This window comes from Lolium rigidum, chromosome 2, assembly GCF_022539505.1.
Source record: "Lolium rigidum isolate FL_2022 chromosome 2, APGP_CSIRO_Lrig_0.1, whole genome shotgun sequence".
In the NCBI taxonomy this organism is placed as follows: domain Eukaryota; kingdom Viridiplantae; phylum Streptophyta; class Magnoliopsida; order Poales; family Poaceae; genus Lolium; species Lolium rigidum.
Window position 1 is genome coordinate 158,461,501 of NC_061509.1, and position 13,224 is coordinate 158,474,724.

General features: G+C 42.5%; 1 protein-coding gene and 1 long non-coding RNA gene across 6 annotated transcripts; one reads left to right on the forward strand and one right to left on the reverse strand.

Moving 5' to 3' along the window:
- Nucleotides 1-4,797: 4,797 nt before the first annotated feature.
- Nucleotides 4,798-12,007, forward strand: LOC124690251 (UDP-N-acetylglucosamine transferase subunit ALG14-like). Its single transcript, XM_047223661.1, has 4 exons — nt 4,798-4,926; nt 5,015-5,164; nt 5,245-5,304; nt 11,891-12,007. Exons 1-4 carry the CDS (start codon nt 4,807-4,809, stop codon nt 12,005-12,007), a joined length of 447 nt encoding a protein of 148 aa, XP_047079617.1. The 5' UTR covers nt 4,798-4,806.
- LOC124687548 lies at nt 7,510-11,008 on the reverse strand. Of its 5 annotated transcripts, none has more exons than XR_006998246.1 (5): nt 10,867-11,008; nt 10,675-10,755; nt 9,295-10,529; nt 9,125-9,170; nt 7,510-7,780 (listed from the first exon to the last, which is right to left on the reverse strand). It is a non-coding gene; the product is annotated as an uncharacterized LOC124687548 (long non-coding RNA). The 5 variants fall into 5 exon arrangements; XR_006998243.1 differs by having other exon boundaries at nt 10,675-10,784; XR_006998245.1 differs by having other exon boundaries at nt 9,295-9,461; nt 9,846-10,784.
- Nucleotides 12,008-13,224: the final 1,217 nt, after the last annotated feature.

Consider the following 13,224-nt stretch of genomic DNA (forward strand, 5'->3'; position numbering starts at 1 on the left):
AAAATTTAATCTCTCGTGCAGGATTGGATGATTTTGTTGATGGGGAACCATGCCAATATGTGAAGCTGACTATGTCAGTAGTGCAAGATTTTAAATTCAATTGGTCACAATCTAACCCCATGGTTCGAGTACAAAATTTATAATAGAGCTGTCAACTTGCCATTCGGTGATTTTTGTGCAGCAATTAGAGTGCCGCAATGGGGATCATGCGAGAAGATAAAGGGATCGCCGCAAGAGCTCTTAGACCTCTTCAGGATGATTTGTCATGGAAGAAGCTTCTCAGAGGATGATGGTAAAATCAGTAGTATTCATTTCCCAGCTATTCGTTACTTCGCTTATTTCATTACCAAGTGCGTTCTAGCGAGAAAGAATGGAGGTAAAGTAACTATCCCGGATCTAGCCTTTCTAGCTGCTGCATTACAAGGTAATAGGACTTATAACTTGGGAGCTTTGATAGCCAAATTACATAGACCGCTATCCAGCATGCATCTATGCCTAAAAAGTCCACCTTCGGGTTAGCATCCGCACCCCTTCCAGTATTAAGTTGCAAACAACAGACAATTGCATTAAGTATGGTGTGTAATGTAATCAACACAAATATCCTTAGACAAAGCATTGATGTTTTATCCCTAGTGGCAACGACACATCCACAACCTTAGAACTTTACATCCATCGTCCCAGATTCAATGGAGGCATGAACCCACTATCGAGCATAAATACTCCCTCTTGGAGTCACAAGTATCAACTTGGCCAGAGCCTCTACTAGCAACGGAGAGCATGCAAGAACATAAACAACACATATATGATTGATTGATAATCAACTTGACATAGTATTCAATATTCATCGGATCCCAACAAACGCAACATGTAGCATTACAAATAGATGATCTTGATCATGATAGGCAGCTCACAAGATCTAAACATGATAGCACAAGAGGAGAAGACAACCATCTAGCTACTGCTATGGACCCATAGTCCAAGGATGAACTACTCACGCATCAGTCCGGAGGCGGGCATGGTGATGTAGAGCCCTCCGGTGATGATTCCCCTCTCCGGCAGGGTGCCGAAAGCGATATCCTGAATCCCCCGAGATGGGATTGGCGGCGGCGGCGTCTCTGGAACATTTCTCGTATCGTGGCTCTCGGAGATAGGGTTTTCGCGATGCAGGGAATTTATAGGCGAAGGGGCAGAGTCGGGAGGCGCCCGAGGGGCCCACCCCATAGGGCGGCGCGGGCCCCTCCTTGGCCGCGCCGCCTTGTGGTGTCGCCACCTCGTGGCCCCACTTCGTATCTCCTTCGGTCTTCTGGAAAGCTCCGTGGAAAATAAGACCACGGGATTTTGTTTCGTCCAATTCCGAGAATATTTCCTGTGTAGGATTTCTGAAACCAAAAACAGCAGAAAACAGGAACTGGCGCTTCGGCATCTTGTTAATAGGTTAGTGCCGGAAAATGCGTATAAATGATATAAAGTGTATATAGAACATGTGAGTATTGTCATATAACTAGCATGGAACATAAGAAATTATAGATACGTTTGAGTCGTATCACTCAACACTTTGCAATGATGCAAAGCAAGAACATCAATGGTGTTCAAATTATTCACACTCAAATTCCACCAAAGCAACAAATGCTAGGATGAAATTAGAGAGGAAGAACAATTGATGAAATTAACAAATGACTCCAAGATCTAGATCCCAAGAATTGCCCTCACTTAGAGGGGGGAATAGATTGGTGGAGGTTGTAGATCTAGATCTCCTCTTCCAAACCCCTCAACAATATGTAAGAATAATGGGAGGAATGGGAGGGGAAGGAAGCTCAAGAAGGTCAAAAAAATAGTGGTAAAAAACATGCCTAAGAACCCTAAGAACAATTGGGAAGAAGGCCCATTTTATATCCCATCAACATATGACCGTTTGGGACACAAATCGAACCACCCGGCACTGGACCCGGCCCCTGCCGGGCTGGCTGCCGACCTACCCGGTAGCATCACTCAGCATGCCGAGCCAGACGCCGAAAATGTGACAACTTTTGCATCCGGACTCCGATTTCGATGATCTTGGGCTCGTTGGAAGCACGAAAATGAGCTCTACAACATTATGCATAGAAACATCATAGTACAACCATTGAGTAATAAAAATAATATAAAAGGTTTGGCCTGTGTACAAAACATCAAACCGGTAAAACCTCCAAACATGAAAACGCGATAGAAGATGCATGCGGATTCCGTTTTTGATGAACTTGGGCTTGTTGAAAAGATAGCAACAAGCTCAAGAACCTCACACAGAGAAACACCAAGAGGAAACAAGATTTATGTAATGCAAAGCATGAAAAGGGTTGAGTTCCCTAAGACGATGTGATCAAGTTACCCAACCGAAAGCCCCTCTTGATAGTGCGGCTATCTATCCTATAACCCGGTCTCCCAACAACCACCTTGAGATAGGTAAAAGGAAAACCTAGCAAGGTCATACCTTTGCCTTGCGCATCCCGCTTGTTCTTGATGATAACTCTTCAAGCTCCACTCAAGCTGGAATGCCCCACATACACCATGATGGGAAAGCTCCATTGATGCACATCTTCACATGTCCATTATCACCAAATGGATGTCAAAGCTTCAAGCATATGATCCTTTTGAGATGCTCATCTTGAACTTGACCAACTTAACCTTGATGATGATCACCACTTGATCTCATCCTCTCATGGGCTATATTAAATTTCACTTTTGATGCACGCTCATGGAAAGATACCTAACCCGTATAGACAACACAAAGGCACACATATGGTGGGTTAGTTCATAAAGCATAATTGACAAAGCTTACTATACCACATGACTTCATGTGGCACATTCTTTATGCTTCATGTGTTGACCAAACTTGAATCTATTCCTCTCTCTTCATATTGGTCAACCTTTGTATCTTCTCATGCTCTATCATACTATCTTGAGGTGTATAAAAACTCTTCATTTGTTTGCATGCTCTAAATCTTAGTCAACCATAGATCAACTTATGATACTATCATGACACCGATTTAGAGCCATATCTTGAATTCTTCACTTGGAATCAAGCACTCAAGATTTTAATCATTCATTGCTTAACACATAAGCTAGAGCATGAATAATATTGAGTTCCACATAAGAACTCCATCTTCATTTCTTCTTCTTGATCATATCACATATATCTCTTCAAATCGATGATCTTGAAGCCAATACTCAAGGTATATCTTTTATCTTCATGGCATCCATACTTGAATCCAACACGTATTTCTTATGCAATATTCCTTCATATAAACTCAATGAAAACATTAATCCATAGGGGTTGTCATTAATTATCAAAACCACACATAGGGGCAATATACCCTTACACAACAGATAGCAGAGTTTCATGTCGCTTCCTCCTGAAACCAAATGATTTGGAAAAAACATGGATGCGCACGATCAAATCCTATCCGATCCAACAATCACCACGCATGAGTCGCCCAAGGAAGTTCGATGGCGAAGCCTTCCGGAACTCAAACCTCCAGCTAGAACAAGGAGGACATGCATCCAACAGATCTTCGTCTTGGCGGGAGAACAACCCTAGGAATGCGTCCTTATTTGAACACACCAGCAGGCCCTCATGCACCGGATGGAGCAACAGAGGAGTAGGTAGCCGTAGAAGAGTCCACAAAATCCATCCATGACAGTTGGCTAGTCCATATTGGGCCTAAGGCCCAGATCATTGACCCGCTTCCATGCCGCTCGAGGATCTCGCCAGAGCTTCGCGACATACGCCGCCTATCACCACCCCAGCTACAGGCCTCGGTCGTCAAGGCCGCGACATGAAGTACAATCGTCGGTGTCCCACCAACCGCCCGTGGAGATGCCGTTGTGAAACCCTCTCCTCCCCTCCGTACTTTGCCAAGAGGGGGACCGCCACTATCGTAGGCCTCGGTGGAGGCGCGAGCCAGGATCCGCTAGAGGGGGAGGATGGGCGGTGAGGACGAAGATCGCCTCCGGAGTCGCTCGGCGGAGAGAAACCTAGGAGGTTAGGTTGGGAGGTTGAGGACGACACAACCCTTGTGATAAGGGGTTGCCCGATCTTCTCAGTAAGCGAGGTGGATGGTGATGAACACGTGATGAACACAGCGGAGATACACGACGATGAAGTGGATGATAACTTGTATGACGCTGACGAGTCTCTCGATCGATCCCTATCGCCAATGCAACAGCTCTCAACCCTGCAAGATATTCGCAACTCCACACACTTGCGCATGTAGCCGCCAACCACAAAGAGGTAAATTGCAATCTCCCAATTCCTAGTGGAACGATAGATCACACAAACTTTCAGTAGCAAAACGCCAGGTCGATGTGAATCGGTGTATAGAATTCAATAGTGTTGCAAAGCAATCAACTATGAACTAGGGTTTATCTTAAACATGGTCTAAAGTTATTTTGGGGGCATCCTCAGCACTTATATACGGGTTCAGGATGACTAGAGGTCGAAATAACTGATACAAACCGACCCAGATCGGGATCTGGTCGAGACTGACTCAGACTCGACCGGCATAGGGGCCGGTGGAACCAGGCCAAGTGCCCGTTGTCAGCCCAATCATGAGTGCATATATTGTCCTGTTTGGTTATGTACATCTGATGACACTGTACTCACATAGTGTATTCAACAATATTATTTCTATTTATTGGACTTTACCATTCCACGCAATTGGGAAAACATTAAGTTCCTAAACCCTACAATCATAACTTTCCGCAAATGAATGTAACATTATGTTGACTTATTAGTTTTCGTGTTTCTTTCTCAGGGGGCATACTGCAGCAATGATGAATATTATAGCAAAGCTTCAGAAGGATAGGTTTACGCCAAGGTGCTATGTAGCTGCACTTACTAACAACATGATCCTTCAGAAGACACAGGTCTATGAGACGTCATTGATTCAGGTCGAGCTCATTATATTACTACACGAAATATGATGTTTTTGCAAATATTTCCAGTTATGAATATGACCCTAATGATACCTTTCTTTAGGGTGATAGAAAGAAGATCACTGAGAGTGCTCGATTCATGCAGATATATCGTAGCCGTGAAGTAGGCCAATCTTACATTACCTCCATCGCAACGACACTGCTTGCTGCTTTACATGCTATGTGGCTAATAATAAGAATCAGACCACAAGTGGTATGCACTCTTTCAAACTTATTGGCGCCCATTACACTGAATAAGCAAAATTATACTCATTGCTTGTAATACCCCTGCAGATATTCTGCAATGGTTCGGGAACATGCATTCCTCTATGTGCTTCAGCTTTCCTTCTGAAGGTAACTGTACATCCTACTAGGAAGTATGGGGCGCGGCGCACGCCGCGCCCGTGTTGTCTACGGTGCAATTTTTTTCAAAACGATGTTTTTAGGTTTAACAGTGCGGGGTTCCTTTTCAAAAACAGCCGAAGAAACATGTAAAACTCGACCGCGCCCTTGGTAGCAAGATCGCTGGTTACAATTTTGTAGAAATAGTACAATATCTAGGGTGTTGAAGTACCGCGAAAGTGCCAGTGAAATTGGCGGCGGATGGTGGAGTGCTTTTGTTTTAGATGTTGCTACAAAAGAAAATGGTACTTCTCCGGCCGGAAGAGGCAACGGGTGATGAAGTAAATCTATCTTTCTAAAGTTACCGTAGAAGAAAATCATCCGAGTGAAAATGTGACGAATGTAGAGTAAGCATATTTTTTCGGTGTTACGCAACATTATATTTCCTGAGTAAAAGAGGGGGCGGATGTTGGTTTTTTTTGGAATCACCTTGAAAAATCATGCACTACTAAGAAAATATCGGCGGGTAATAGAGAACCACATTTGAGGTTGAATGTTAGTGTAAAAATTACTACTTTTGTGTGTCGTTGCAAAATAAATAGGGGAGAAATATGCTGCCTTAAATAATTAATAGTAGGTAGTTAACGGTGTGTTTCATAGTTAACATCGGCAATGTTTAAGATGTCTACTGAGAAATTACTTTCTAAAAAAATATAGGTAGTTGCCGTGTCATGAAAAATTACTGCCAAAACACGCCTTGCACCGTTAAGAAATTATCGTCACTGGAATATGCGCCCTCAAATAGTATCATACTGGGCTATTTTTCGACGGGGTGCTCTAGTAACTCTACCTATTTCCTTTTTGATCGATAGGTTAACTGAACGGTTTTTTCAACTGGATAGATGGGTTATGTTAGTGAGTTTGTTCCATACGTTTTCTGATAGCAATTTCGACCATTTCTTCTCCTTCTGAACCTTCTAGAGGTGAAAGCAACAAAAATGAGCAAGAGGACAAATCAAAGTGAGGCAAGCGGGTCCAGGGCGGCGGAGTAGCCACGCCGGAGCGGAGGAGCGGAGCAGGAGGAGCCGCGGCCGCCACGTTGGGGCGGAAAAACAGAGCTGGAGGAGCCATGGCCGGAGTGGAGGAGCGGAGCAGGAGAAAATCCTAAGCACGGAGGCTGCAAGGGGCCTCGGTTGGTACCTAGCGCGGTCACCTACTCCTGTTTTTCTTCCTTCGTTCGCCACTGGATCTATGGCGGGCGGCGGTTGGCGGAAATTTGTTCCTTGCCATTGAACATGGCGGAGGAGAAAGAAGAAGAGGCTGCGGGATGGGTGAGGATCGGGCGTGCTCTGTTTGCGATGCCGCGCTGGCCATGGACGGCCTCGCAGCGGGCACACCAGCTCGCGCGCTGGCAAAAGGATGCCCAAACTTGAAGCATGGGAAAAGAGGGCGGCGACTGGGCGTGGGCGGCGCTTCGGTGTTCTGCTCTTGCAACGCTTGGTCAAAGTGGAGTTCCAAGGAATGGAGTCGGGTCGTGGAGCTCCATGGAATGGAGTCGGATCGTGGGGCCTGGTACGCTAGTTCTTGCTATATATTTTTTCAAGTAATGGGAAAAATTGGATTTAATTGTTAACCGGTCCTATCGAAAATAGGATTGACTCGCACATGGTTTCATCAAATCTGAAGACATTATACCGTAAGCATTTTGGTGGTCCATTCCATGAATTATGGAATCTTGCTCTATATTTTCTCAAATAATAGGAAAAATTGGATTTAATTGTTAACCAGTCCTATCGAAAATAGGATTGACTCACACATGGTTTCATCAAATCTGAAGACATTATACCGTAAGCATTTTGGTGGTCCATTCCTCTCTTTAGGGCAAATGAATTATGGAAAGAAGAGAAGATGAACCTTTTTTCTGTTCTGTCGCGGCTTTGATTTAGTTTGATATTCAGTTAGCTCCATTCGTTAAAGCCTGCCTCCATTGAGTGATTGGTAGACCAATAACTTAACGAAATACCGGAGAGGTGAGAAAAGATTAACTATGGAGAGTGTGTATTCATACTAAGTAAATCAATAGAACCAAATATAGACAATTTGAAGAGGTTATTGTTCTGCCAAGGCTTTGGCATAATATTGGAGACTGGAAACGAAAGAAAAGATATCATCACATGCATGGAGCTGTAGATTAATGCTGGGTAAACAACCAATAGGTGTAGAACCAAACCTAGGTAATAGAAATAGTCTTTCGCAATTAATAACATAGACAACACAAAATAAAACACTGCCACAAAGTAGAACCGGCTGGCAGTAGCATGGCAACATCTCCATCTGAAGTAAGTTCGCTCTATCCATGACCTGCGTCAACTGCTGTAGCCAACTTAAGCATCAAACACTTGCAGCTGACATCTGTAGATATGACAGGTTAATCCGCTGAGCATAGTTTTGCTCCCTCGATGGAGTTCAAATAAGCAGCCCCTATTTTCTGCAAAACATTAAAAATCAAACATTGAGTAATTTATAAAAACTTACTGTAGAACATCTAGCTAGAAAACACAACGTTTAGGATTGCATCAGCATGCACAAACACATCAAGCAAAGGACATTTATATTTGCCATCTGGAAAGATCGGGGTCGTGATGACTCGGTGAATTAGCTGAAGTACAGAATAAAAAAAAATGCAGAATAGCTTGGCATGTGGTTACAGACTCAGACCAAGATCCTTTTGTTCTTTAATCCTTCTTACACACACTTGTAACTTTGTAAATTTATTAATTATTAAAAAAAATGCAGATGGAAACTCTCCCACTATTTACTCTAAAAAAGGGGGGAGAACAAAGAATCAGAGACAACATTTTGTAGTATCAGCAATGCACTAAACGTGAATAACTATATGTTGTATGGTACTATAGACCTATGTTCTGATTGCAATGCCAAGAAAGTAATCTATGTGCTGCATCAGCACTCAACAAATATGAGGCACTGTACTTTCAATAGAATAATATGAGAACTGCAAGCAGAACAAAAGCAATCGACACACCAAAACGAATAATCCTCAAAACAGTAAGTTATTTCTTATAAGGTTGTACTAACACATTGTTATAGCGGAACAAAAATGTCTCCAACCTGAACCTTCTTCCATGTCATACGTCTAGTGGCAACGATACTGAACTGATGATGAAAAGTTATCTATTATGGAAATTTCTTATTGGGCTTATCCTGAGGGTAACCTGCGGGTAGGTTACAGAAATATCGAATTGGTGGTTAAACCTGAATCTATGGCACTGTACTGAATTAGAAGGGGGAAGATAAATCTACCTTGCTGCATCGATATATGACGACAAAGAATTATAATACATTAATACCCCATTTTGCATGCATTTTTTTCTGAAGGAAAACACCACTCTAACAAATACAGTTCATTATGTAAGCTAGTAAAGTGGCAACTATTGAGTTGTACATGACAGTAGACATAAGTATCTCTCAGCTCAATGAGAGATACACTATAAAGCCTATAGCGTTAAGGCATACCACGAATAGTGGTATCCTTTACAAAAGGGAATAAAGACATACTAATCTTACAACCTTCGAGTCCAAGTCTTGGGTTGCGCTATGGGATGGCAAGGCAAGGCCACACTGCTTGCTTAAGTAATATCGCGTTAAGGCATACCACGAATAGTGGTATCCTTTACAAAAGGGCATAAAGGCATACTAATCTTACAACCGTCGAGTCCATGTCTCGGGTTGCGCTATGGCAAGGCAAGGCAAGGCAAGGCCACACTGCTTGCTTAAGTAATATCCATGTCACTGTGTGCGCATGTTGTGTTACCTGCGCAACCTTAGTTGTCCTTGATCCAGAAGTAGGCCAACATATCCTGAGATAAAAACACCGTTATCAAGAAAAACTCCACAGATAACTGGTTTTGAAAAAAAATATTGGCAGCAGCATTCGAAACTACATGGCAGAGTAATAAATCTAAATTGATCATAAGTATTAACCTTCTCTTGCGGTGAGAGTCAACAAAAATATTTGCAAGCATTCTCTAATTATCCATAATGGGGCAGCCACCTCGGAGTACTCAACACCACAGAGCACCCGAAACTCGGCTTGTCTGTAACCACCTGAGTGGAAGGAGCCATACAACCTTTCCTACTTCTCCCCAGACCTGAAACCACCGAACATACTTCACAGAATGTTGATCTATTCATACCTGAATGAGAATAAGGGTACGTACTTATGGAAGTGTAGCATTATAATGGTAAAAAGAAGACTGTCATCTGTGAAGTTCAATTACAGCAAATGGAGATAATCAGATAACACTATATTTTTTTGGGGAAAGGAGGCTACATATTGGTTCTAACAATTCAAGTGGCCGATGGTGAACTGAACCTTGACACCAGCCTACCAAGACCCGACTACCTGATTGGAAGGAGCCATACAACCTTTCGTACCTTTCCCTAGACCCGAAACCACCAAACGTACTTCACATTATTTGAATATAAACACCCAATTTGTGTACACAAAGCTCAACAAAATTCAGCAGACCAACCTGTAAACATAGCTCTGGATAGATCAAGTTCATTTGACAATGTTTCAAGGAAACATCACTGGCAGATACTGTTCTGCTTCCCAGAATCAGGTGTTGAAGTACATTCTATCCAGACAATATTTGAAAACAGTGTATAAAATATCTTCTTTTTTTCGGAGTTCTCTGCCATCTCTACACTCAGCAGCACTTCATCTAAAACAATCTTGAAGCAGTAAAATACGACCATCAGGTCTATTAACTGAAGCATGAAAATAAAAACTAATCAGGATAGATGTAATCCACAGATCAGGTGTTATCTTGCGGTGGCAGAACCATTTGTCATTAATCCTTTACCAGATTATTGTCAGGTCTAATTTTCCGTAGCTTACAAAGATGGAGTAAAAAATGTTGGTCTATTCATACCTGAATGAGAATAAGGTTAAGTACTTATGGAAGTGTAGCATTGTATAATGATAAAAGGAAGACCGTCATCTGTGAAGTTCAATTACAGCAAATGTAGATAATCAGATAGCAATATTTTTGTTGGGGAAAGGAGGCTAGATATTGGTTTTAACAATTCAAGTGGTCTCTAACAGAGGGCGAGTAAACAGATTGTTTGAATTTTCGAGGGATATCTCACGTCGACAACAACAAAATCCAATTTGTGTAAGTGGTGGTGTGTGCGTCCTTACTTTTCCGATCTGCCTGCAATTATTGATTTTTAGATCAGGCAGTAATGCAAACAGAGAGTGGCAGTTGCATAATACGGTTAGTAGATAGAAATAAAAAGATAAAAGAAAAAAGATATAGAGGAAGAAAAAGAGCACAAATAGAGTGATCAAGATTTCACCTTATCGATCCAGGAATCACTGGAACTGCCAAAGGGTATCTTGCCGGGTGGTTGCCTTGCCAGATCTATGGTCTCCAAGCTCTGACGTCAAACAAAGCACAAACAACAACCTGAGAAATAGGCACGAAATTGATCAAAGAAAAGCAAAAAATAGCAAAAAGAGCCAACATCCATAATTGATCAAGCTCAGACCTGATCGCACAGCCAACTGCAGCACCTTGCGAAACATGGCAGTCATGCCCGGAACGGGAGGAACGGCAATCGGAACGAAGACACAGCCCTGAGGAAGTAGGCACCAAGAAAGGCATATAGGCGAGCACGAATGACTACGCGAAGGGGGGAGAAAGCGATGCAGAAGGGAGGCGGCGCCGCCACTCCAACCGTTCGCATGCTCTGGACTGTGGAAATAGAGAGCATGAGAGAGAAGCGCCGGAGGCCTGGGAGGCAGGTGAGCAAGTAGGGACTGCGGGGAAGGGGTGAAGTCTCACGTGGTGCCCCTTCTGCCGCCGCGAACCGCGGAGGCACCGCTGGAACGCCCGCATCCTGCTCAATAAAGTCCAATCTGAAGACCTAGCCATGGCTGCGGATGGAGCTGCCCCCGGTGAAGATGCGGATGGAAAGATGAATAGAGATGGGGGTAAGCGGTGGAGGTGGGGAAAGGCATGAAAGAGGGCTCCGAGGTCCTCCACCGCGCCGCCGCCGATGCAACGCCAGCTGCTGCTGCCTACCTCTCAGCCGGCGCCCAACTCCATATACTCCCGGCCGTCTACAGCTCCTCTCGATGAAAGGGTAGGACACAGTCTCTTCTGCCTCCGTAGAAACCGGGCAGATATCAATCAAAGAAAAAAAGATCGTGGGCTGCACCGCTTTGACCGACGGAACTCAGCTAGGAGGTTCCAGAATCCAGATTACCCATCGTCCGTAAAAATTGCCCACGCGTCAAACTTTGATTGGGTAAAAAGCAACTGTGAACAGTGTTTAAAGCCAAAGCTCTAAGATCTCAGCAAAAAGGGTCAGCTTTTATATATAGTATATAAGTATATATGTTCTATACTAGCTCAGTAGAAGATTAATGCTAGATGAAACCATATAACACCTGTAGTACTTTTTGTTTATTACAGGACAAAAACTAGGATAGTAGGGTGTCAAGATTGCCATAAAATCTATGTTTGCCATAAAATCTATGTTTGTAATACTTTCGCTATATTGTTTGCAGGTGCTTGGTCTGGGATGGTCCTCTATTTTCTATATCAAAAGTATTGCAAAAGTAAAGAAGCTTTCAGAGAAAAGTCATGTTTATGGTGTGATAACCTTGGTGCCACTTACATATTAGCAAACCCGGTGTTTCACGCTCGTACAAAACATATCGAAATTGATTTTCATTTTGTTCGCGAGCGGGTTGCCAAGAAGCTCCTTGCCATTCGGCACATCTCTACCAAAGATCAAATTGCAGACGACTTCACTAAGGCATTACCAATCAAGGACTTCTCAGCATTCTATACCCGGTGTTTCACGCTCGTACAAAACATATCGAAATTAATCTCAACCTTTCCATTTCTTCCAAGACTTAGATTAAGGGGGGTGTTAGACAATAACATTGTAACTTCCTTTTATGTGTTAGACAATACCGTTGTACCTTCCTTTTATTTCTGTATTAGCCGTTATGGTACAATATAAACCACCGATTAATACTTTCCTTGTAATGCCACTGATGGGGCTTTTCCATCTCTTATAAACACGTAACCGATCCCCTCAACCGGGGCTATCGTTTCAACCAACATGAATAACGCCAAGCTGTCTAATGACACACACTGAATCATGAAACTTGAATACCATAGTAAAAGTCAAGATCCACACACTGATTGAATCAGCATGATTAAAAATGACACATACTACCATCAATAGAAATAAAAACTATATAAAATGAGGCAATATGAAAAAGCAATCACCGACATATATCCAAAATCAATACTCATGATTCATTTTCTTATTTTGCAGGTACTAAATGATGGCAGTGCAGAGGCTTGCAGCACAAATGTAGGAAATGATCATATCAATGCACATGTACTTACACAAATAAAGATCTGATTTCTTTAGCATAATCAATATCGTGTTTTTTTCATATTACAAAACTGACCAAAGACACTCATGCAACCAAACTTTTCATAAATGGAACTGCTGCATGGTGATCCCGACTCAACTTACTCTCCATTTATTCATAGTATGAAGGTACAAAAACATTACTGAAAAAATGAATAGAAAATAAGATTTTATTAAAATACTGATAGTGATTATGATTTCTATTTGCTGGTTTTGTCCAATAAAGATTGTTGTGCAGAGAGATTCGGGGAACTTCTAATCTACATCGAAAAGTAAATTGCCATGGAGATTATGTTAACCAGGGTCTAGATGAGAATGACAGGGGCAACCAATCCCGAACAGTTCATCAATAGGTACACAAAGCTAAGGTATGGAAATCTGACAATAAACTGTAAATACATATAAACAAGAACATGGACATTGACTTGCCAAAACTGTCAAATATGCAGC